The sequence below is a fragment of the Canis lupus genome, chromosome 3 (genome assembly GCF_048164855.1).
Source record: "Canis lupus baileyi chromosome 3, mCanLup2.hap1, whole genome shotgun sequence".
NCBI classification, from domain to species: Eukaryota; Metazoa; Chordata; class Mammalia; order Carnivora; family Canidae; genus Canis; species Canis lupus.
The window spans coordinates 46,511,435-46,531,042 of NC_132840.1; the positions used below are offsets into that span (position 1 = coordinate 46,511,435).

Here is a 19,608-nt window from a genome sequence, read left to right on the forward strand (position 1 = left end):
TATACTCTAAAAGCCATCTTAGAAAAAAAAAAACAAACTTTCTTCTGAACAAAGGAGATTTGAATAGCCAAGCTATTTCAAGAAGTCCCAGTTGGCTAGGGCAAACCAGCAAGATTTTCATTTCGTAAAACTGAATTAGCAACAAAACAACACAAATGACCAGAGGCAATGAGGCTGCAAGGTTGTGGCCAGAGCCACATTCTCACTGACTTCAGGACTCCATTCAAATTTCATTCTACGCATTCTCCACATTTGCTGTGACCTTGGACAAGTGACTTAACAGGGAACTTAATTCTAAAAAATGAGATCAAACCATTTTCCTCATAGGCTTATGACCAGAGTCAAATGAGATGATATGCATAAAAGCCCTTTGAAACCTATAAAGGATAACACATAAGGATGGTGATATTTCTCTTCTCCTCCTTTTCCCCCATTACTGGAAAATATTACCCCAAATGATATAGACCAATCTCTACTTTGGCAATGCAAAAGAAGTTATCTAGTAATACATTTGTGCAATCTGCCCAACTGTTTAGAAATATTATCCAAAACTTAGAGACAAAGTAAAAGAGGGCACCTGGGTAGCTCGGTGGGTTAAATGTCCGACTCTTGATTTCAGCTCAGGTTATGATCTCAGGGTTTTGAGATCAAGCCCCCCATCTGGCTCTGCCCTGGGCATGGAATCTGCCTAAGATTCTATTTTTCCTGCTCCCTCTGCCTGTTAAGCCCCACCCTGCTCTCCTGTGCACACATGTGCTCTCTTTCTCTTAAAAAGAGAGAGAGAGAGAGAGAGAGAAAGGAACAAAGTAAAAGATGATTGCATGACTTTTAATGCGCTAGACATCTGTTCTCCAAGGAACCTTGGAGATTCCTACTATTTACTTAACTAGGAACCAGACATACAATTCTCTAAGCTTAAAGATTAATGATAGAGTGTAATACGGTCTGAGGATGTTCTTTTACGACCAGCAGGAAAGAAGACTACTCCAAAGCTTACAGTTGCATTTCCTTGGAGAACAGTGGCTCTCAAAGTGTGCCTCCTAGACCAGCAGCATTAGCATTATTTGGGAAGGTGTTAGAAATGAGGTTTCTCAGGCTCTGCTCTGGACCTATGAAATCACAAATTCTAGGGGTAAAGCCCAGCAACCCAAGGTTCCTCTGTTATGTGCTCCAGTTTGAGAACCACTGCTCTAGGACATTAGCCAAGCTATAAAGTAATAATTAGAAAACCTTATCTCATCATTCCCTTTTTCTCCACTGACCAAAAATGTCCCATTTTCTCAGATGACCCATCTATATCTTCCTGTTGTTCTCTTGTTGTTCCTTGTTGATAAGTTAAATAAAACTTTGCGGTATGTTAGTAAATTGAACACCAATAAAAAAAAAATAAAAAAAAAAATAAAACTTTGCGGTGTGCTATTTTTGGTTGTTGTTAAATTGAGATACAATTGACATATAACATTAGTTTTCAGTGTGCAACAAAATGATTTGACATAAGTATATATTGCAGAATGATTATGACAATATATTTCATTTAATATCCAACATAAAAAAATATCCAACATCACACAAATTTGCCTATCCTCCATGATCATCTCTGGCAACTCCCAATCTAATCTCTATATCTGTGAGTTTGTTTTGTTTTCTGTTTTTTTTTTTTTTTTTATTCTACATACAAGTGAGATCATATGGTATTTGTCTTTTCTGATTTATTTCACTTATTATAATGCCCTCAGGGTCCATCCATGCTATTGTAAATGGAAGAATTTCCATTTTAATGGCTGACCAATATCCCATATTGAACACGATAGAGAAAATGTGACGTATCTACATAGATACAATGGGATATTAGTCAGCCATTAAAAAAGAAATCCTGAGGGACTTGGGTGGCTCAGTCAGTTAAGTATCCGACTCTTGGTTTCAGCTGAGGTTGTGATCTCATGGGTCATGGGATCCAGCCTGGAGTTGGGCTCTACACTCAGCAGGAAGTCGATTTAACAGTCTCTCCCTTTGTCCCTCCCTCCATTCACAGGCTCGCTCTCTAAAATAAATAAATAAATCGTTTTTAAAAAAATTAAAAAGGGATCCCTGGGTGGTGCAGCGGTTTGGCTCCTGCCTTTGGCCCAGGGCACGATCCTGGAGACCCGGGATCGAATCCCACGTCGGGCTCCCTGCATGGAGCCTGCTTCTCCCTCTGCCTATGTCTTTGCCTCTCTCTCTCTCTCTGTGTGTGACTATCATAAATAAATAAAAAATTAAAAAAAAAGCATTAAAAAAATTAAAAAAAGAAATCCTGACATTTTCAATAGTAAGTGTCTCTGTACTTTCAAAGTTATTCCACTCTCTTCTGGCTTCCAAGCTTTCTGATTTAAAAAATACATCATTGTTTTCCTGTATATAATGTCTTTTCTCTAGCTGCTATCAAGATTTGCTCTTTATTATTTGTTTTTAGTGAACTGTGTTGTGCCTCAGCATGTTTTCCGCACATTTATTTTACTTGGGATTCAATGGCAGTTTTGAATCTGTACATTTATATCCTTCACCAAACTAGGGAAAATTTCTTCCATTATTCCTTCATATATATTTTCACTCTCATATTCTCCCACTTCTTCTAAGATTTGAATCACACGCACAAAAGATCACAGGCCTTTTGATATTGTCTCACAGGTCTCTGAGGCTCTGTGCAGGTTTTCCAATATTTTTTTCTTTGTTCTGATTGGGTAATTTCAATTGACCTATTTTCAAGTTTACTTACCATCCTGTGTCATTTCTATTCTGCTCTTAAGCCCTCTTGGTGATCTTTTTATTGGAGATACTGTACACGTCAGTTCCAGTTCTTCCATTTGATTCTTACATTTAGTTCATATTTCACAGCTGCAATTTCCTATCTTTTCATTCATTTCCAGGAAATTGTCCTCTCCTTTCCCAAGCACAGTTACCATATTCACTTTGAGGTCCTCAGATGCTAAGTTTAACATCTCATACTTCTTAGGGTTGCTCACGTCTGACTGTCTTATCTCTTGAAAATGATTCATATTTTTATATTTTTCTTCATATGTCAAATAATTTTGAATTGTATCCTGAATGTCATAAATATTATATTGTTTTGAGTATGGATTTTGTCATATACCTCCAAAGAGAGTTGATATTTTTGCTTTAGAAGGCACTAACTTAGAATTTAAGTATTTCTTGGGCAGCAGCTTGAATCTCTGCTCACTTCTTTTTGTTCTACTTGGACTGCTTGGCTTTGACTCACTCAACCAGATGTCTAGATATGTAGGCATAGTTTTGTGTTTTTTTTTGTTGTTGTTGTTGTTTTTTGTAGACATAGTTTATACGTAGACTCTGAGGTTAACCTTCTCTCTTTTCACTTTTCAGCGGTTTTTTGTTCTGTACTCTTCTCTTGCTTCCTCAGTCCAGAAAGAGGGGGGTCTTTTGTCAGAGTTTCAGCCTCCCTGTCTGGGTTCCTCCAAGTAGCCTCTCCTCAGTCTATAAGCCATAAAAAACCAAACCAAACAAAAACCAAACCAAAACAAACACGTTCTTTTCTTTGGGCAAGTTCTGTCTTCCATGTGTCTGCTCCCTCCAGAATCTGCTCTTTTGGTTTACTCTCCAATGCTTTCAGGTGTTTGTTTTTGTATTCTGTCCAAAGATCATAGTTCTTATCTGAGGGAGGATTAGTGTAGGATATTACTTGATCATCATAGAAGCAAAATTCCCTGGGTGTTTTAAATTTCTTTAAATTTGAAAACAAACAATCAAAACCCAGGTACCCATTTTAGATCATGTTAGTCTCATGGACGGTGGGAAATACGGCTTAAGGCAAATCTCTCACCATGGCACTTATTTCTGGATCCCTTCCACTGTGACTGCGCAGCAGGGTGAGGGTAAAAGGAGTCTTGGAGTGTTTTCATGTTACCTGGACTTTCCTTTATCTCTGCAATTTCATATTAATGTGATTGCCTGCTAATATTGCTATTTATCTCATTACATTGTAGGATTCTTTCTTTTTTTAATTTAAGTTTAGTTGACACACAATGTTACATTAGTTTCAGGTATACAGCATAGTAAGTGCTTCCACAATTCCATGCACTATGCTATGCTCGCCACAAGTCTAGCTACCATCTGTCACTATACAACCCTATTACAATACCATTAACTATTCCATGCTGTACCTTTCTTTCTTTTTTTTTAAAAACTTTTTATTTATTTATGATAGTCACACACACACACAGAGAGAGAGAGGCAGAGACACAGGCAGAGGGAGAAGCAGGCTCCATGCACCGGGAGCCCGACGTGGGATTCGATCCCGGGTCTCCAGGATCGCGCCCTGGGCCAAAGGCAGGCGCCAAACCGCTGCGCCACCCAGGGATCCTTGTACCTTTCATCCCCATGACTTATTCATTTTTTAACTGGAAGCCTGTACCTCCCACTCCCCTTTACCCCCTTTTGTGCAACCCCTCCATCTTCCACTCCTCTCTGGCGACCACCAGATTGTTTTCAGTATTTATGGGTCTGTTTCCGCATTTATTGCTGGTTCGTTTTTTTTTTTTTTTTTAGATTCCACATATAAATGAAATCATATGGTATTTGTCTTTCTCTGTCTGATTTACTTCACCTAGCATAATACCTTGTAGGTCCACGCATGCTATCGCAAATGCCAAGCTCTTATTCTTTCTAACTGGTGTAATATTCTATTATATATATATATATATATATATATATATATATATATATATATATATATCGCATCTTTAGCCATTCATGTATTGATTGACACTTAGGTTGCTTCCATATCTTGTCTATTATAAATAATGCTACAATAAGCAGAGGGGGACATATACCCTTGAGTTTGTGTTATTTTCTTGGGGTAAATACCCAGTAGTAGAATTACTGGCTTATGCACTGTTTCTATTTTTAATGCTTGAGGAACCTCCATACTGTTTTTCCACAGTGGCTACATCGATTTACATTCCACTCTGGGGTTTTTTTCTTATTGAAGTAAAATTAACATAAAATGTTAGTTTCCCATGTACAATATAATTTTTCAACAATTCTATAGATTTCTCAGTGCTCATTATTTTAAGTGTATTCTTAATCCCCTTTATTTCACCCATGCACCCACCCACCTTCCCTTAGGCAGCCACCAGTTTGTTCTTTGTTTTGTTTTGTTTTTTTGAGTCTGGGGTCTTGTTTGCTTTGTTGTTTCAATTCTGCATGAGTGAAGTCATAGGGCACCCATCCTGGGATTCTCAAAGTAGGACATGGTCTTAATCATTTCAATGCCCAGCAACTACCAGACAGGCCACAAAGATGGGAGAGGCCTGCAGATGAGGGCCTCCGGTTGCCACCAGACTGACAGCGATCCAGGGAAGCACCGCCTGGGGTGGCTAGGCCCACGCCGGGGCTCGGCACAGATGGGGAGGCCGAGGGAGACTGCACCGACTTGCAAGACCCGGCCCATTGCTCCGCCTCTTTGCGGCAGAGCTCGGCTCGTACCCAGACGGACACCCCGCGCCACCCAACCCCGGCCGGCCCCCACCTCCGCAGTTCCTGGAGGGAGACGCGGCAGGGGTGGTGGCCAGCTTCCCGGGCGGCTGCTCTGACCCCGGCGGCCTGTACCGACAGCTGGCGACCACCGCCGCGGGCAGACCCGCGACAGCGGGCGTAGGCGCGGGGGCGGGCCCGGGTCGGCTCCTCGCCGCCGCCGAGCGCCCGGGCGCAGTCTGCCGCGGAGCCTGCGGGCGCGGGGGCGGGCGCGGGGGCGGGGGCGGGGGCGGGCGCGGGGGCGGGCCCGGGAGCGGCCCGAGCCTGCGCAGTGCGGCGCCCGCGGCCGGCGGGGGATGACGTAACCTCCGCCTGCGGCTTCGGCGCCCCGCCCCGCGCCGAGCTCCGCGAACCGGGCGAGCGCAGCGCGGGCGGCGCCTGGCTGGCCGCCGCCTCCCGCTCGGCGTCCGCGCAGCCCGGGCTTTGTCCGCCGGCCCCGCGGCCGTCCGCGCTTTGTTCCCGGCGCCCGTTCCCCCCCAGGCCGGGGCGCGCCACCGAGCAGCCCTCCGCGCCGCGCTGGCGTCGTCCTCGTCCCCCTCGCCGCCCCCCGCGCGCGGCCGGGCCTTGCCCCCCATGGTCTCCCGGCCCGAGCCGGAGAGCGAGGCCATGGACGCGGAGCTGGTGGTGACGCCGCCGGGCTGCTCGCACCTGAGCAGCTTCAAGGTGGACAACTGGAAGCAGAACCTGCGGGCCATCTACCAGTGCTTCGTGTGGAGCGGCACGGCGGAGGCCCGCAAGCGCAAGGTGCGGCCCCCTGCGTCCCCGGGCCGCTGCGGGCGGCGCTGGCAGCCGCGCGAGACCCCTCGTTTGCAGCGCTGCCTAGCAAGGGGGGAGGGAGGAGGGCTGGTTAGTCGCCTGCGGACCCCTCCCCGGCTGCGCTCGCGGGCCGGGTTGGGGGCGAGAGGGCGCTTCTGCTTTCTCATTCCCTGCTCCCTGCCTCCTCCGTCCCTCCTTCTCCCCCCCTTCCTCTTCTCTCCATCTCTCCCTTCCGCCTCCCCTCTTTCCCTCCGCTCCCCCTCCCCCTCCCCCCCTCCCTTCCCCCTCCCCCCTCCCCCCTCCCCCCTCCCCCCTCCCCCGCTCCTCCGCGGTCCTCCCGCGCCCTCTCTTCCCCTCCCCCATCTTCCTCCGGGCCCCCCTCCGCCGCGGGGGCGGGGTTTGGGGCGTGCCCAGTTCCGGGGGTGGGCTGGTGCTGCTCTGGGAAGGGGGCGGTTTTCTCTTCCCCGGCGGCGGTGGAAGCCTGCTGACCGCGGACCAAGGTGTCCGGCGTTCCAGCGCTTGGCCTCCCCCAGGAACCCTCCGGGGCGGGGATGGGGGTCCTGAGAAAACGTAGGACAGAACGTTGAAAAGGGACGAAGACCCCGGGGCCTCTTGGGTGGTCCGCCGTGGGGTCAGCCCCTTGCCACCATGCTGAGCGCCCGTTCCTCCAGAGTGTGCATTGAGGCTTACCTGGGTCGAGGAACCGGAACCGTGTGTCGGGATCGGGGGTCGAGTGGTGCGCGGGCCGAACCCCGCGCCGGCTCCGGGGTCCGCGGGAACCAAGGCGGGGAGATGGCGTCGCCCTGGCCTCATTTCAGACTCGGACGTGGGTGGAGGGGTGAGCGGTTGGAAGTGGAGCGACTCAGGCCACTGCTTGCACCTCTACCTGGAAAGCCGTTTCGCTGTCAGCGCGGAGTGTGAGGGAGGGTCGCTGGTAGCTCCGGAGGAGTGGATTTAAAAGATGGGTTTGCTGGGAAGGTGGGACAGTGGCGGGGCTTCTGCGTTAAGAGGCTTCAGAAAGAAACTGATCACCTTCGTGAGACGTTGAGGAAATTACATTTAGTGTTATATTTTTCAGCTATACATCCCATTAGGCTTATTAGTGATGTGGAAATCAAGATAACCATATTCTTATCTGAATAAGTCTTATTACAGGGTAACGCGATTTTGCAGTTTAGTGAGGTTGGGAGGGGTGTTAGTCTCTTTCCACCTTGAGTAACCCTTTTTTTGAAAAGCTGACATCCACTGAGATTGTAGGGAATGTTAAGCATCAGTTTTCTTTGTATCAGTAATGGTGTTGGGAAGCATTACCTCTTAGAATGAACTAAACATTGGAGGTGCTCTATTAGGATCAGAGTGAGATTCTTGCTAATGGAATTGTGTGCTCCTAAAAAAATAGCCTGGTTGAAACCGATGCTCTTCAGGTGATAATCTTATTACTACTCCATATTGTTAGTTTATTGGTTGAGATTTATATGGTGTAAGATTCCTCTCCACGTTGGGTTAAGTAAGAAATCCCATGCCTTTTTTTCTCACTGCCTCCCCTTCCCCTGTAAATGTTTAACAGTGCTTAAGGAGCCAAGTTTAACCCATCATTAACTTTGTCTCCTTTCCTATTTTAGTATATGTGCTGCTGAAGCGAGCACCTTTGTCTCCTAAAGGAAGCAGTCACTTTTCCTTTTGCTATGTATGTCTTGGATTAATCCTTTAATGTCAGTTGCTTAGTTTGGAAGCTGTTGAAGCACACATCTCTATATTCACTTGTGGGAACTTGAGCTATTGACAGACAAGATGTGGTGACAAATGCTTACCTCTAAAATTCAGACCTGTCAGTGTTGCAGTACCTCTTGGCAGTATACCAGCAAGTTCTTCATCTTTTATGCTCCAGATTTTCGGGGATAGTCCTTTTTGAATCACTTGGGTCCTGTGTAATGGTGTATCTAGCACTCTCTAGTGGCCTAGCTAATGAACAGTTGGTTGGATAAATAGTTTAACTTGATGGTTAACAATGAACAATACGTGTTTGGCAGTTTGTAGATTTCTCAGCTCTGTAGGCTTAGTATATTTTTGATTTTAACAATATGAAATTTCCTACAAAAATATTTCAACTCAAGTTATAGTCTTTGTAAATAAAGGTGCCTTTTGAGGCTGAAGTTTCAGCTACAATGTAACCATAGAAACAAAGCCCTGGATAAACAGGAGTTAGAACTTTGTCTAAGTAGAAAAGGGTTATGATTTTGTATCCACTTTTGATTCTTCTTTTGGTAGGCACAGAGTGAGAAGAACATGACTTTCTGTCCAATTTAGGCTTGAATTGCAGTAAATCTTGTGTACTACTGAATGTAAAAGTGTTCCTATGATTTAGGACTGAGTGCTACCACAGCGGCATGTGTTGAATAGAGCAAATATCTTACCATTTTAGGGTGTGAAAAAGAAACTGGCAGTAAAAACATTGAGAATTTACAGTGCTACTGGTTATTATGACATAACATAGTCTACACTGTATTTTGAATATATAGATCCTTGGAAGGTGATATTTTGGTGATTTTTTTTTTCAGATTTTATTTATTTACTCATGAGAGACACACACAGAGAGGGAGAGAGAGGCAGAGAGACAGGCAGAGGGAGAAGCAGGCTCCACATAGGGATTCCAACGTGGGACTTGATCCCAGGACTCCAGGATCATGCCCTGTGCTGAAGGCAGGTGCCAAACTGCTGAGCCACCCAGACGTCCCTTCAGTGATATTTTTTAAAATATTCACTCCTCTTTTTAAAAAAATTCTTTGTGACTCTAAAATTTTGCAGCAGCTTGTCCTCAAGATACAGCCCTCTTTGTAGCTGTAGTAACTTTTACCAAATATACTTGGCCACAAGTGAAGAAGAGGTGTCAAACATACTGTAATTTTGGATTGTTATAGTTCTGGTTTAGTTTGGTCACTAATCTGGAGGGCAGGAAACTGCTTTCGAAGGTTTCTACCTGAGGCACAGAATTTGGGGCCTAAAGCAAGCCTTTGGGTTGAAATTCTTATTTTGTTTGAGAAAGGGGCTAGAGAGAAGGAAATTTACCTGGGAAATAATAGATAAGAGGCCAGAGGGCTCGAAGATCCAGTAATTGTACTTTTAACATTTTGTTGTTTTCTACATTTGTGGTCTTCACACCACTATTTAAATGTGGAATGGGTATCCTTTGGAAGAAAGTAGAATGATTCCCTATTTTTTTTTAGACCTCTCATTCTCCAGTCTAGAGTCAAATTCGAATTCTGGGTTTCTGTCTTGACGAATTGAAATGATAATTGTCCAAAGGCCATTAAATAGGTGTCACACAGCGAGATAATAAATATCTGCCTTAAAATTTAAAGTATTTGTAGATGCCCAATGATAATTCCTACACTTAGGGTAGTTAGAGCCAGAACTTACATAAACCATTGCATAAAATAATTCTAGATGCTTAATTGTTGGTCAGTTTTACTGAGGAAGATTAAAATGCATGATCTGTGTATTAAAACAATTGCAAAGTGACATTATGAACATGTTCTTAATGTGTAAAAATTAAAATACCTTATAGGCTTATAGAATATATAAGGTGAGTCTTTTCTGGCTATACACAATTACTGTCAAGATATGTTTATTGCCTGGGTCCTTCAGATTTTTAAAAAATTATATATGGGCACCTGAGTGGCTCAGTCAGTTAACTGTCTGTCTTTGGTTCAGGTCATGATTCCAGAGTCCTGGGAATTGAGCCTCAATAGGAAGCCTGCTTCTCCCTCTCCTTCGGCCTGCTGCTCCACCTGCTTATGTGCGCACAGGCTGTCTGTCAAATAAAATCTTCAAAAAGTTTTTTGAGTATATATATGAATAAAACAAAGTTACATGATTTTATTTATGTAAACATACATGCTGTGTGTCTTGTTTTCCATTTTTCACCTGTTGCCCATGTGTATAGATCTGTTGAACTGTGCAGTTAATATTCCGTTGGATAGAAACAGCATTGTGTATTTTCCTTTTTTTCAAGCTTTCAGTTTGGAGGATTTGCTAAGAATTCGTATAAGCCTGGTAATCAGTTTATTTTTATTTTATTTTATTTTATTTTTTTATTTTTTATTTTTTGGTAATCAGTTTATTTATTTATTTATTTATTTATTTATTTATTTATTTTTTAAATTTTTATTTATTTATGATAGTCACAGAGAGAGAAAGAGAGAGAGGCAGAGACACAGGCAGAGGGAGAAGCAGGCTCCATGCACCGGGAGCCCGATGTGGGATTCGATCCCGGGTCTCCAGGATGGCGCCCTGGGCCAAAGGCAGGCGCCCAACCGCTGCGCCACCCAGGGATCCCTGGTAATCAGTTTAAAGTAATAATCTTAGGCAAGTAATTTTTATGTATATTTTTGTTAGTTGAGGGAGTGAAATGTGATTTGTCTACTTGACATCAAACTTGAGACACCTTTAAAAAGCGCACTTTTTTATTTATGGACAATCGTAGGAAGGGAGGTAGCCAAAAGGAGACAAGTACAAAACTAAACATGAAAGATTAAAGTTGAAGATAGTATAATTTCATAGGGTAATGCCCTTTGATTTTGAGTCTTTACAAAGTGAGAAATACAGATTGTTAGCCTGTGGGCACTTGCCTAAGATGAGAGTAGCTCTAACAGTCAGGGCTGTGTAAATGTGGCTCAGGTGTTTGGCTATTGTGTGGAAAGGGAAATCATTGCAGGAGGAATATGGTCTTATTTCTCTTGAGTCAGTGGTCCTTTGCCATGTGTTTTAGAAAAAGATGTACTGGTCTAGGACTGCACTGTGCTGGTCATCTCTTTATATGTACTGCTTTAGTTCTGGAGTCTGAGAGCCTCCCTTGAGATCTGAATGAATCTCTTATATTTTGAACTTTTTAGCAGAAATCATCGTTGGGGAAAAACAGTTATGCTGTTACTTAGACAAAATACCTAGAGTGACAGGACACATTGGCAGATCATAAACTGAGAGCCATGAAATATCCATGTGTTGCTGGCTTCACCACTGAGACCGGTTAGTCCTCATTGACTCAGCCTGGCACTTAAGCATGACGTTGAAAATGCTGCTGAGCCCACTCTGGGTTTTGTTTTTTAAAGTTGTCATTTTTTGGATGTTTTTGTTTGTTTGTTTGTTTGTTTTTAAAGATTTTATTTATTTATTCATGATAGTCACACAGAGAGAGACAGAGAGGCAGAGACACAGGCAGAGGGAGAAGCAGGCTCCATGCAGGGAGCCCGACATGGGATTCGATCCCGGATCTCCAGGATCGCGCCCTGGGCCAAAGGCAGGCGCCAAACCGCTGTGCCACCCAGGGATCCCTGTTTGTTTTTTTAAAGTACATTTTTTTTCTTTTCAAAATTTATTGTCTTGAGAAATTAACTTTTGCCTTATTTATCGATGCTTTGAATCTTTCAAATCCTTACAACAAAACATACAATCAACTAAGCAGGGGACAGGTCATTCCAAGTAAAAGATCCAAAATGGAAAAAAATTTTTCTTTTGAGATAATTGTAGATTGATGTGCTATTGTAAAAAAAAAAATACATGGAACTCCCTGTATTCTTTACCCAGTTACCGGAATGGTAACATCTTGCAAACTGTAACAGTATTAACAACCAGGATGTCAGCATTGATACAGTTCATCTTTACACAATGTACCCATTTTATTCAGCCCCCCCCTACCCCTGATTATTATCCTCTTATTGTTACTGTGGTACCTTTTGTCACAACTAATGACCAAGCTTGATACGTTGTTATGAACTAGAAGTCATAGAGATCATTAGTTTTTTCCCTAATTTCCTTTTTTTAAAAAACGATTTTTATTTATTCATGAGAGACACACAGAAGCAGAGACACAGGCAGAGGGAGAAGCAAGCTCCATGCGGGGAGCCCGGCGTGGGACTTGATCCCTGGTCTCCAGGATCAGGCCCTGGGCTGAAGGCGGCGCTAAACCACAGAGCCACCCGGGGTTGCCCATTTTCTTTTTCAGAAGCCCATCCAGGATTCCACATTACATTTAGTTGTTATGTCTTCGTAGGCTTCTCTGGATTGTGACATTTTCTCAGATTCTCCTTGATTTTGATGACCTTACCAGTTTTAAGGCATAGTGCTCAAGCATTTTATAGAATGCCCCTATATTTTATATTTTCTGCCCTGGTCTTAGAATCTGCCATTTCACTGAGGGGCCATGGTTCCTTTCACTGGAGAATGGAATTAGAAAATATGGTTCAAGGGGATCCCTGGGTGGCTCAGTGGCTTAGCGCTGCCTTCGGCCCAGGGCGTGATCCTGGAGTCCCGGGATCGAGTCCCACATTGGGCTTCCTGCGTGGAGCCTGCTTCTCCCTCTTCCTCTGCCTGTGTCTCTGCCTCTCTCTCTGTGTCTATCACGAATAAATAAATAAAATCTTAAAAAAAAAAGAAAAGAAAAGAAAAGAGGGATCCCTGGGTGGCGCAGTGGTTTAGCGCCTGCCTTTGGCCCAGGGCGCGATCCTGGAGACCCGGGATTGAATCCCATATCGGGCTCCCGGTGCATGGAGCCTGCTTCTCCCTCTGCCTATGTCTCTGCCCCCCTCTCTCTCTCTCTCTCTCTCTCTCTCTCTCTGTGTGACTATCATAAATAAATTAAAAAAAAACAAAAAAAAAAAAGAAAGAAAAGAAAATATGGCTTGAGCAATGGCTGTGCTTGTTGATACCAGTGTTGTGGCTTCTAAGCTCTTGGGAGAGTTAAGAACAAACGTGGGTATACTAATGCTTGTACACACAAGTCTCTGGTTATGCATCTCCACCCCTATTAAAGTATACCTGAGTTCATAGTGCTGTCTCCAACTCTAATCCAATACTACATGTATCATTCTAGCCTTCCCCTCTTGCTTATATGTAACTTCTCTGCCCAGCAGAGTTCAACTTATCCCCCATCCATGTACTTGCCTGTTTATTTTCAGTTCACTTGTATAGTTGTATAGGGCCCAAGGGTAGCCCCCCCAGCCTTCAAAAATGTGACACTTTGGCATATTGTTTATTCTGACGTAAAAGTTCTTAAAGGGACCTCTGCGTGGCTCAGTTGGTTAAGCATCTGCCTTCAGCTCAGGTCATGATTCCAGGGGCCTGGGATCAAACCCTGTGTGTCGGGGTCCTTGCTCATCAGGGAGCCCGCCTGCTTCTCCCTCTCCATTTGCCTGCTGCTCCCCCTGCTTGTGCGCTCTTGTGTGCATGTGTTTTTTTTTTTTTTCTCTCTCTCTCTGTCAAATGGATGAATGAAATCTTTAAAGTTCCTTAAAAAAAAAAAAAAGGGCCCATGCAAGAACACTCTGATCCTCCTTTGTGTCCAGAAAGCAAGAAATAAATCTCCCATGTCAAATGTGCCAGGAAGTAAAGAGACATTCTTATCACAGGGAATTTAGAACCTAGAAAACTATATAACCTTTGTTACTTTTTACCAATTTATCATTTAGCACAAAATCTGTGTAGAATTCCTTATTAATTGAAGCTCCTGAACATAAGTTTTTGTCCTGTTGATTCCTCTCAAATTTATTGTCTCTTTGTCCAAAGAGTACAAAAACTGCCAGCGTTAATTTCTTTGGGCCTTGATGTCAGTATTGGTCTCCGTATGAGCATATTTATTTTATTTTTTTAAAGATTTTATTTATTTATTCATGAGAATACACAGAGAGGAAAGAGAGGCAGAGACACAGGCAGAGGGAGAAGCAGGCTCCACGCAGGGACCCCGACACGGGACTCGATCCCGGGTCTCCAGGATCAGGCCCTGGGCTGAAGGAGGCGCTAAACTGCTGAGCCACCCGGGCTGCCCGTGTGAGCATATTTAAACTTTGTAATTCTTAGACCAGCTGGAAGAATCTTGAAGGGTAGAAGAAAAATTTTCCTAACAGCTGTTTCAGAATTTTTAACCTGCCCTGCCTTGGGAAGCAGTGTTATCACCTGGCTTAGGTATGGCTCCTTTTGCCTTTAGTTTTATATCCTCCACTCATTTCCAAGTTATGTAGGCAGGTTGTCCCATGCCCTTTACGTAAATGAGAGTTATCTCATACATTTATTTGTAAAACAGTCAGATTCTTTTATCATGGCTTGAGCTGCGTTCTGGCATCCTCTGACTGCCTAACCAGTTATTTACAGATTTGCATGTATTGTGGTTTGCCCTTTGTACTGTGAAAGTTCAGAAGATTGGGTGAATGGGTGGCTCAGTTGGTTAAGCTTCTGCCTTCAGCCCAGGTCATGATCTTGGGGTCCTGGGATCCAGCCCCACATCAGGCTCCCTGCTCAGCAGAGTCTGCTTCTCCCTTTTCCCTTTGCCTGCTCGTCTCTCTCTCTCTCTCTCTCTCTCTCTCTCTCTTTCTCTCCAAAAAAAGAAAAAGTTCACAAGATTAAGTAGAAAGTACAGAAACTCCATTTTCAGGGTCTGAAGTGACCTTCAGTAGCTTTTATTATTACTTTTTAGCAGCTCTGGTAAAAGATTTTGGGGAATAAAGTGGGAAGTGCAGGTTAAAATGAAGGTTTAAGGTAATCTGATCACTCCCTATACACACTTATAGTTGACAGTTGGAAGGTGGTGTAGAATTTCTTTATTTTTTAAAGACTTTATTTATTCGAGAGAGAGACAGAGAGAGAGGCAGAGAAGCAGGCTCCATGCCAGAAGCCCAATGCGGGACTCCATCCAGGATCACACCCTGGGCCGAAGGCAGGCGCTAAACCCCTGAGCCAACCAGGGATCCCCAGGTGGTGTAGAGTTTAAATTGAGACTAGCCCAAGGGAGAAAAAAAAAGTAGCCTGAGGCAGTCAGTACAGGGGGGGTCGGGTGGGGGGGGTGGCCCTTGTTTCTGCCCAAAAGTGTGACCTGACCAGGTCCCCAAATCTCTCTTGCACTTATTTCTCATTTATGATCATAGTGCTTTACATTTACATAACATTTTATATTTCATAAAGTATATCTTACAGAAAATTTCACTTGGTTTGGGTACTCATGATATACTTTTCAGGGAGGGTGGCAGATAAGTCTCATCCAAGAGCACTGATGTAAACACTAAGTCGGCCTTGAAATTAGGTTACTCTGAGTCTGAAGTTTGTGCTCCCACTAAATTATTCTGGAATGTTTTACAGTATCACTGAGTAAATTCTCTAATATCAGCAGATATTGACCCGGTGCTGTACAAGTTAGACTTAATTCTGACACTTACTCAGACAGTGTAAGATTGCCTAGGTTAAGGAGTTTACTCCTGCAGCACTGTTCCTGCTATACACACTAGTCACAAGTCCAGGTTGTCATCTGTGCTTGCAACTGGTTAGGATCCCTTCTTTGGGTCCAGTAATTTGTTAAAATGGTTTCCAAAACTCAGGGGAACATTTACTTAGGTTTACCAGTTTATTGTAAAGGATATTCTAAAGTGTACAGATGGACAGTCAGATGAAGAGGTACATAGGATCAGGTCTGGGAGGGCCCTAGGCACAGGAGCTTTCTCCCAGTGGAGTAGAGGTGCATCATACTCCCAAGTCACGTGATATAGGAAGATATTAAGCGTTCGAAGCCAACAGACAAAGAATTGAGATGTTTTTGGTGCAAAGGTTTTATTAAAGCACGAGGACAGGACCTGTGGGCCGAAAGCGCTGCACTGGGCTCGTGAGGAGTGGCCTGTTATATCCTTTCAAGTTGGGAGGGGATTAGGGCCAGTGGAAGTCTCCAAAAAGAATTTTGGAAGCAAAGTTTCCAGGACCTTGAGGGGGCTAGCTGCTATTAGGAAAAAGTCATTTTTTAATGTCTAATAAAACCTGAGTCATGAGATCCATCAGATATATATCAGTGAGTCATAGGCTTGGGCGATGATTGCCAACATATATCTTGGGGTGTAGATTAAAAAAAAAAAAAATCTTAAAGGAAGTTTACAAAAGTTTGTTATTTATTTGAGAGAGAACGTGGAGGGGAGGGGCGGAGGGAGAAGCAGGCTCCCCGCTGAGCAGGGAGCTGGACTTGGGGAGACACAGGGCTTGATCCCAGGACCCTGAGATCATGACCTGAGCTGAAGGCAACCACTTAACTGACTGAGCCACCCAGGTGCCCCCAAAGGAACTTTTATATGTTAAAATATAAAAGGATTTCAGGATCCTGGGGGTCAGGCTAAGATTGTCTTTTGCCCTTAGCAAGGTATTAACATGGAGGCACCTGAGTTCCTAGAGGAAGGTCACTGCCTGTTTCAAGGACTTGTCAGTGGGCTGTGAATAGTAAGGAAATTTAATAATTTCTTTTCTGCTTTTATTTCCCTCATCACATGGATGCATTAACCAACCCAGAAGCCCTCTCGACCTGTCTTTTAGCATTTTTATGAAAACTTCATTACACCGTTATGACTGATTAAGCAGACATTAGTTAAACCGTTACACAGGCGTGATTGATTAAACTACTGTCTGTTGGAGGGGGCTGAAGGGTCCACCCCTCTAATCACAGGGTTGGTTTCCTGGAACCCAGACCCCATCTTGAGGCTGTCCAGAAGCTTTTCAAAAATCATCTCATTAGCATAAACAGACCTGGTTGAAAGGAACTTGTTTGAATAACAAAAGACCCCTTTATCAATCTTATCACTTTGCAAATTCCAAATTGAGAGCTTTGTGCTTAGAACTTTGAAGTAAGGCCAAAATATGTACTACTTATCAGTTATGTCACTGCCACTTTTGTACCTGGAGGGAGTTGGACGGAATCTATTTTAGTTGAGATTCAAAGGCCTGAGTGTGGCTTTCTGAGGTTGGGGAATTTGAGATTAATTTATTTTTTTTGCCTTTTAGTGCCTCAGTTCATGTAGGAAATAGAATGTTTATCCTGTCCCTTTGCTTATATCAGAGTCCACGATGGTATAAAAGTATTATGAGCCTTGAAAAAGTCATTGAAGATGGGCAGCCCGGGTGGCTCAGCAGTTTAGCGCCGCCTTCAGCCCAGGGCCTGGTCCTGGAGACCCGGGATCGAGTCCCACGTCGGGCTCCCTGTATGGAGCCTGTTTCTCCCTCTGCCTGTGTCTCTGTCTATCTCTCTTTGTCTCTCATGAATAAATAAATAAAATCTTTAAAAAAAATTTCATATAAAAAGAAAAGAAAAAGTCATTGAAGAGAAGCACGACAGGTATACTTACCTTCTTACAGTTGTCAGATGTGACTAGACCAGTGGTGGTGGGAAGTGGCGGGTAATATGGGACGTATGCATTAGCTCTGCAGGTGCTGCCTCGTGGTTGTCATTTTCTTTAAGCTGGAATCAAAATTCACTGTACAGCTGAGTCATCCTCGACTTCAAGTGCCTCTTCTGTCCCTGCCCTGTCCTTCTTGGGGTGAGGAGGAAGATGGGGAGAAAAGATAATAGAGATTAGGGTATCCAAGGAAATATTGTTAATATTGAGGCCCAATGAATGGACTTTCTGTGAATTTCTTGCACCATGTAAGCTCAGAACTGTTTGTTTTTAAAAGTTTTTATTTAAATCCCAGTTAACATTCAGCATGATATTAGTTTCAGGTGTAAAATAGAGTGATGCAGCAGTTCTGTAAGGACTCCATGCTAATCACAAGTGCCCTCCTTAATCGCCAATCCTCCCACCCACCTTCCCTCTGGTCACTGTTGTGCCCAAGATTGCGAATCCGAGAAACCACCAAGGAGCCAACACCGATGCAAGCGCACGAGGATTTATTAACAAGCTTGAGCTTGGGTCCAAGTATACCCGACACAGCAGAGCAGGGACTTGGACCCCGAGATGGGTTCCAGCTTAGTTTTATGGGCTGGTCTAGGGGACCTCCAGAAGGCATGGAGGAATTTCTCAAGTTCTGTTTACATTCTGATATGGGACTTTCAGGGGCATTGAGCTCTGTTCTCATTCTAATATGGGACTTTCTGCCACTGCCTTGGGCTCTGTTGTCCTTCTGATACGGGATTCCCTGCTGAGGACATTCTTCAGTTTTTCCTGTAAAGTTGAGCTCTTATTCACAGGGGCCTAAGATGGCTGTACTTGTGCTAATGCTAAACTTGAGGTGGAATGGCCTTAATTTTTCTCGGCCTCCACAGTCACCACCAGTTCTCTATAGTTCAGAGTCTGTTTCTTGGTTTTCCTCTCTCTTTCCTCCTTTGCTCCTATGTTCTGTTTCTTAAATTCCACATGTGCATGAGATCTGACTGACTTCATTTACTATAATCCTCTCTAGCTCCAGCCACGTGGATGCAGACAGAGCTGGTAAATCATTGGCCTGGCTGCTTTTCCTATCACTAAGAATCACAGCTGTGTTTCAGGATTTACTTGCAGGCTACCCGAATCAACTTGAATTAATTTATAGGAGAAAAGGCTTTAATACAAGAAACCACTGTAAGGGCTCCAGGAGCAGTAGATTCTTAGTTGAGTTTTCTGGAACCCCTGCCAGCGTCCAGAATTCTGTTGCCTCTGCTGAGCCAGGAAAGTTGCCAGGGTTGCCTCCCCAACAGGAAGCTGCCTGGGGAACTGAGGGAGGAACCTCGCCAGCCCTGCCGCACCAGACACTCCAGAAAGCAGCCACCCTGTGCCTCCCCAGCCCACTCAGAACAGTAGTGTGTGATACACGAGTGTCCTCACCTTTTCAGTGCCAATAGGAGGGGGTTGGAATAATAACTGACACAAACTCTGTTCTTTCCTGCAGCTGCTTTAACAAGTGCCCACAAAGTGGGGGGTTTAGAACAAGTTCTAGAGGTCAGAAGCCCAAAGTCTGGTAGGTAGGACCATGCCCCTCCAGAAGCTCCTGGGGTGGAAGGCTTCCTGGACTGTTCCAGCTCCCGCCACCCCCCACTCTGGTTTCTGCCTCCTTCACCAGGCCTTTATTCCTGGGTGCACAGTCTCTGTGTCCCTTTCTCAGGGACACTCAAGATGGCATTTGGGGCCCACCCAGATCATCAAATATAATCTCATCTCTAGGGATCCCTGGGTGGTGCAGCGGTTTGGCGCCTGCCTTTGGCCCAGGGCGCGATCCTGGAGACCCGGGATCAAATCCCATGTCGGGCTCCCAGTGCATGGAGCCTGCTTCTCCCTCTGCCTGTGTCTCTGGCTCGCTCTCTCTATGTCTATCATAAATAAATAAATCTTAAAAAAAAAAAATCTCATCTCTACACCCTTAACTTGATTACTTATGCAAAATACTTTTTCCAAATAAGATAGCATTCACTGGTTCTAAAGATTAAAACAGGGATCCCTGGGTGGCGCAGCGGTTTGGCGCCTGCCTTTGGCCCAGGGCGCGATCCTGGAGACCCGGGATCGAGTCCCGCGTCGGGCTCCCTGCATGGAGCCTGCTTCT

At 44.4% G+C, this 19,608-nt stretch overlaps 1 protein-coding gene across 7 annotated transcripts in view; it reads left to right on the forward strand.

Annotated features, from left to right (window-relative positions):
* Window positions 1-5,965: 5,965 nt before the first annotated feature.
* The window catches only part of USP22 (ubiquitin specific peptidase 22), a 92,114-nt gene continuing 78,471 nt past the window's right edge, over window positions 5,966-19,608 (forward strand). For 6 of the 7 annotated variants that reach the window (XM_072820805.1, XM_072820803.1, XM_072820802.1 and 3 more), the window contains exon 1: window positions 5,966-6,291. In XM_072820805.1, coding sequence (XP_072676906.1) covers window positions 6,121-6,291 — 171 coding nt within the window. In that variant the 5' untranslated portion in view covers window positions 5,966-6,120. The remainder of the gene's footprint in view (window positions 6,292-19,608) is intronic. The other variant, XM_072820806.1, reaches the window with a different exon arrangement.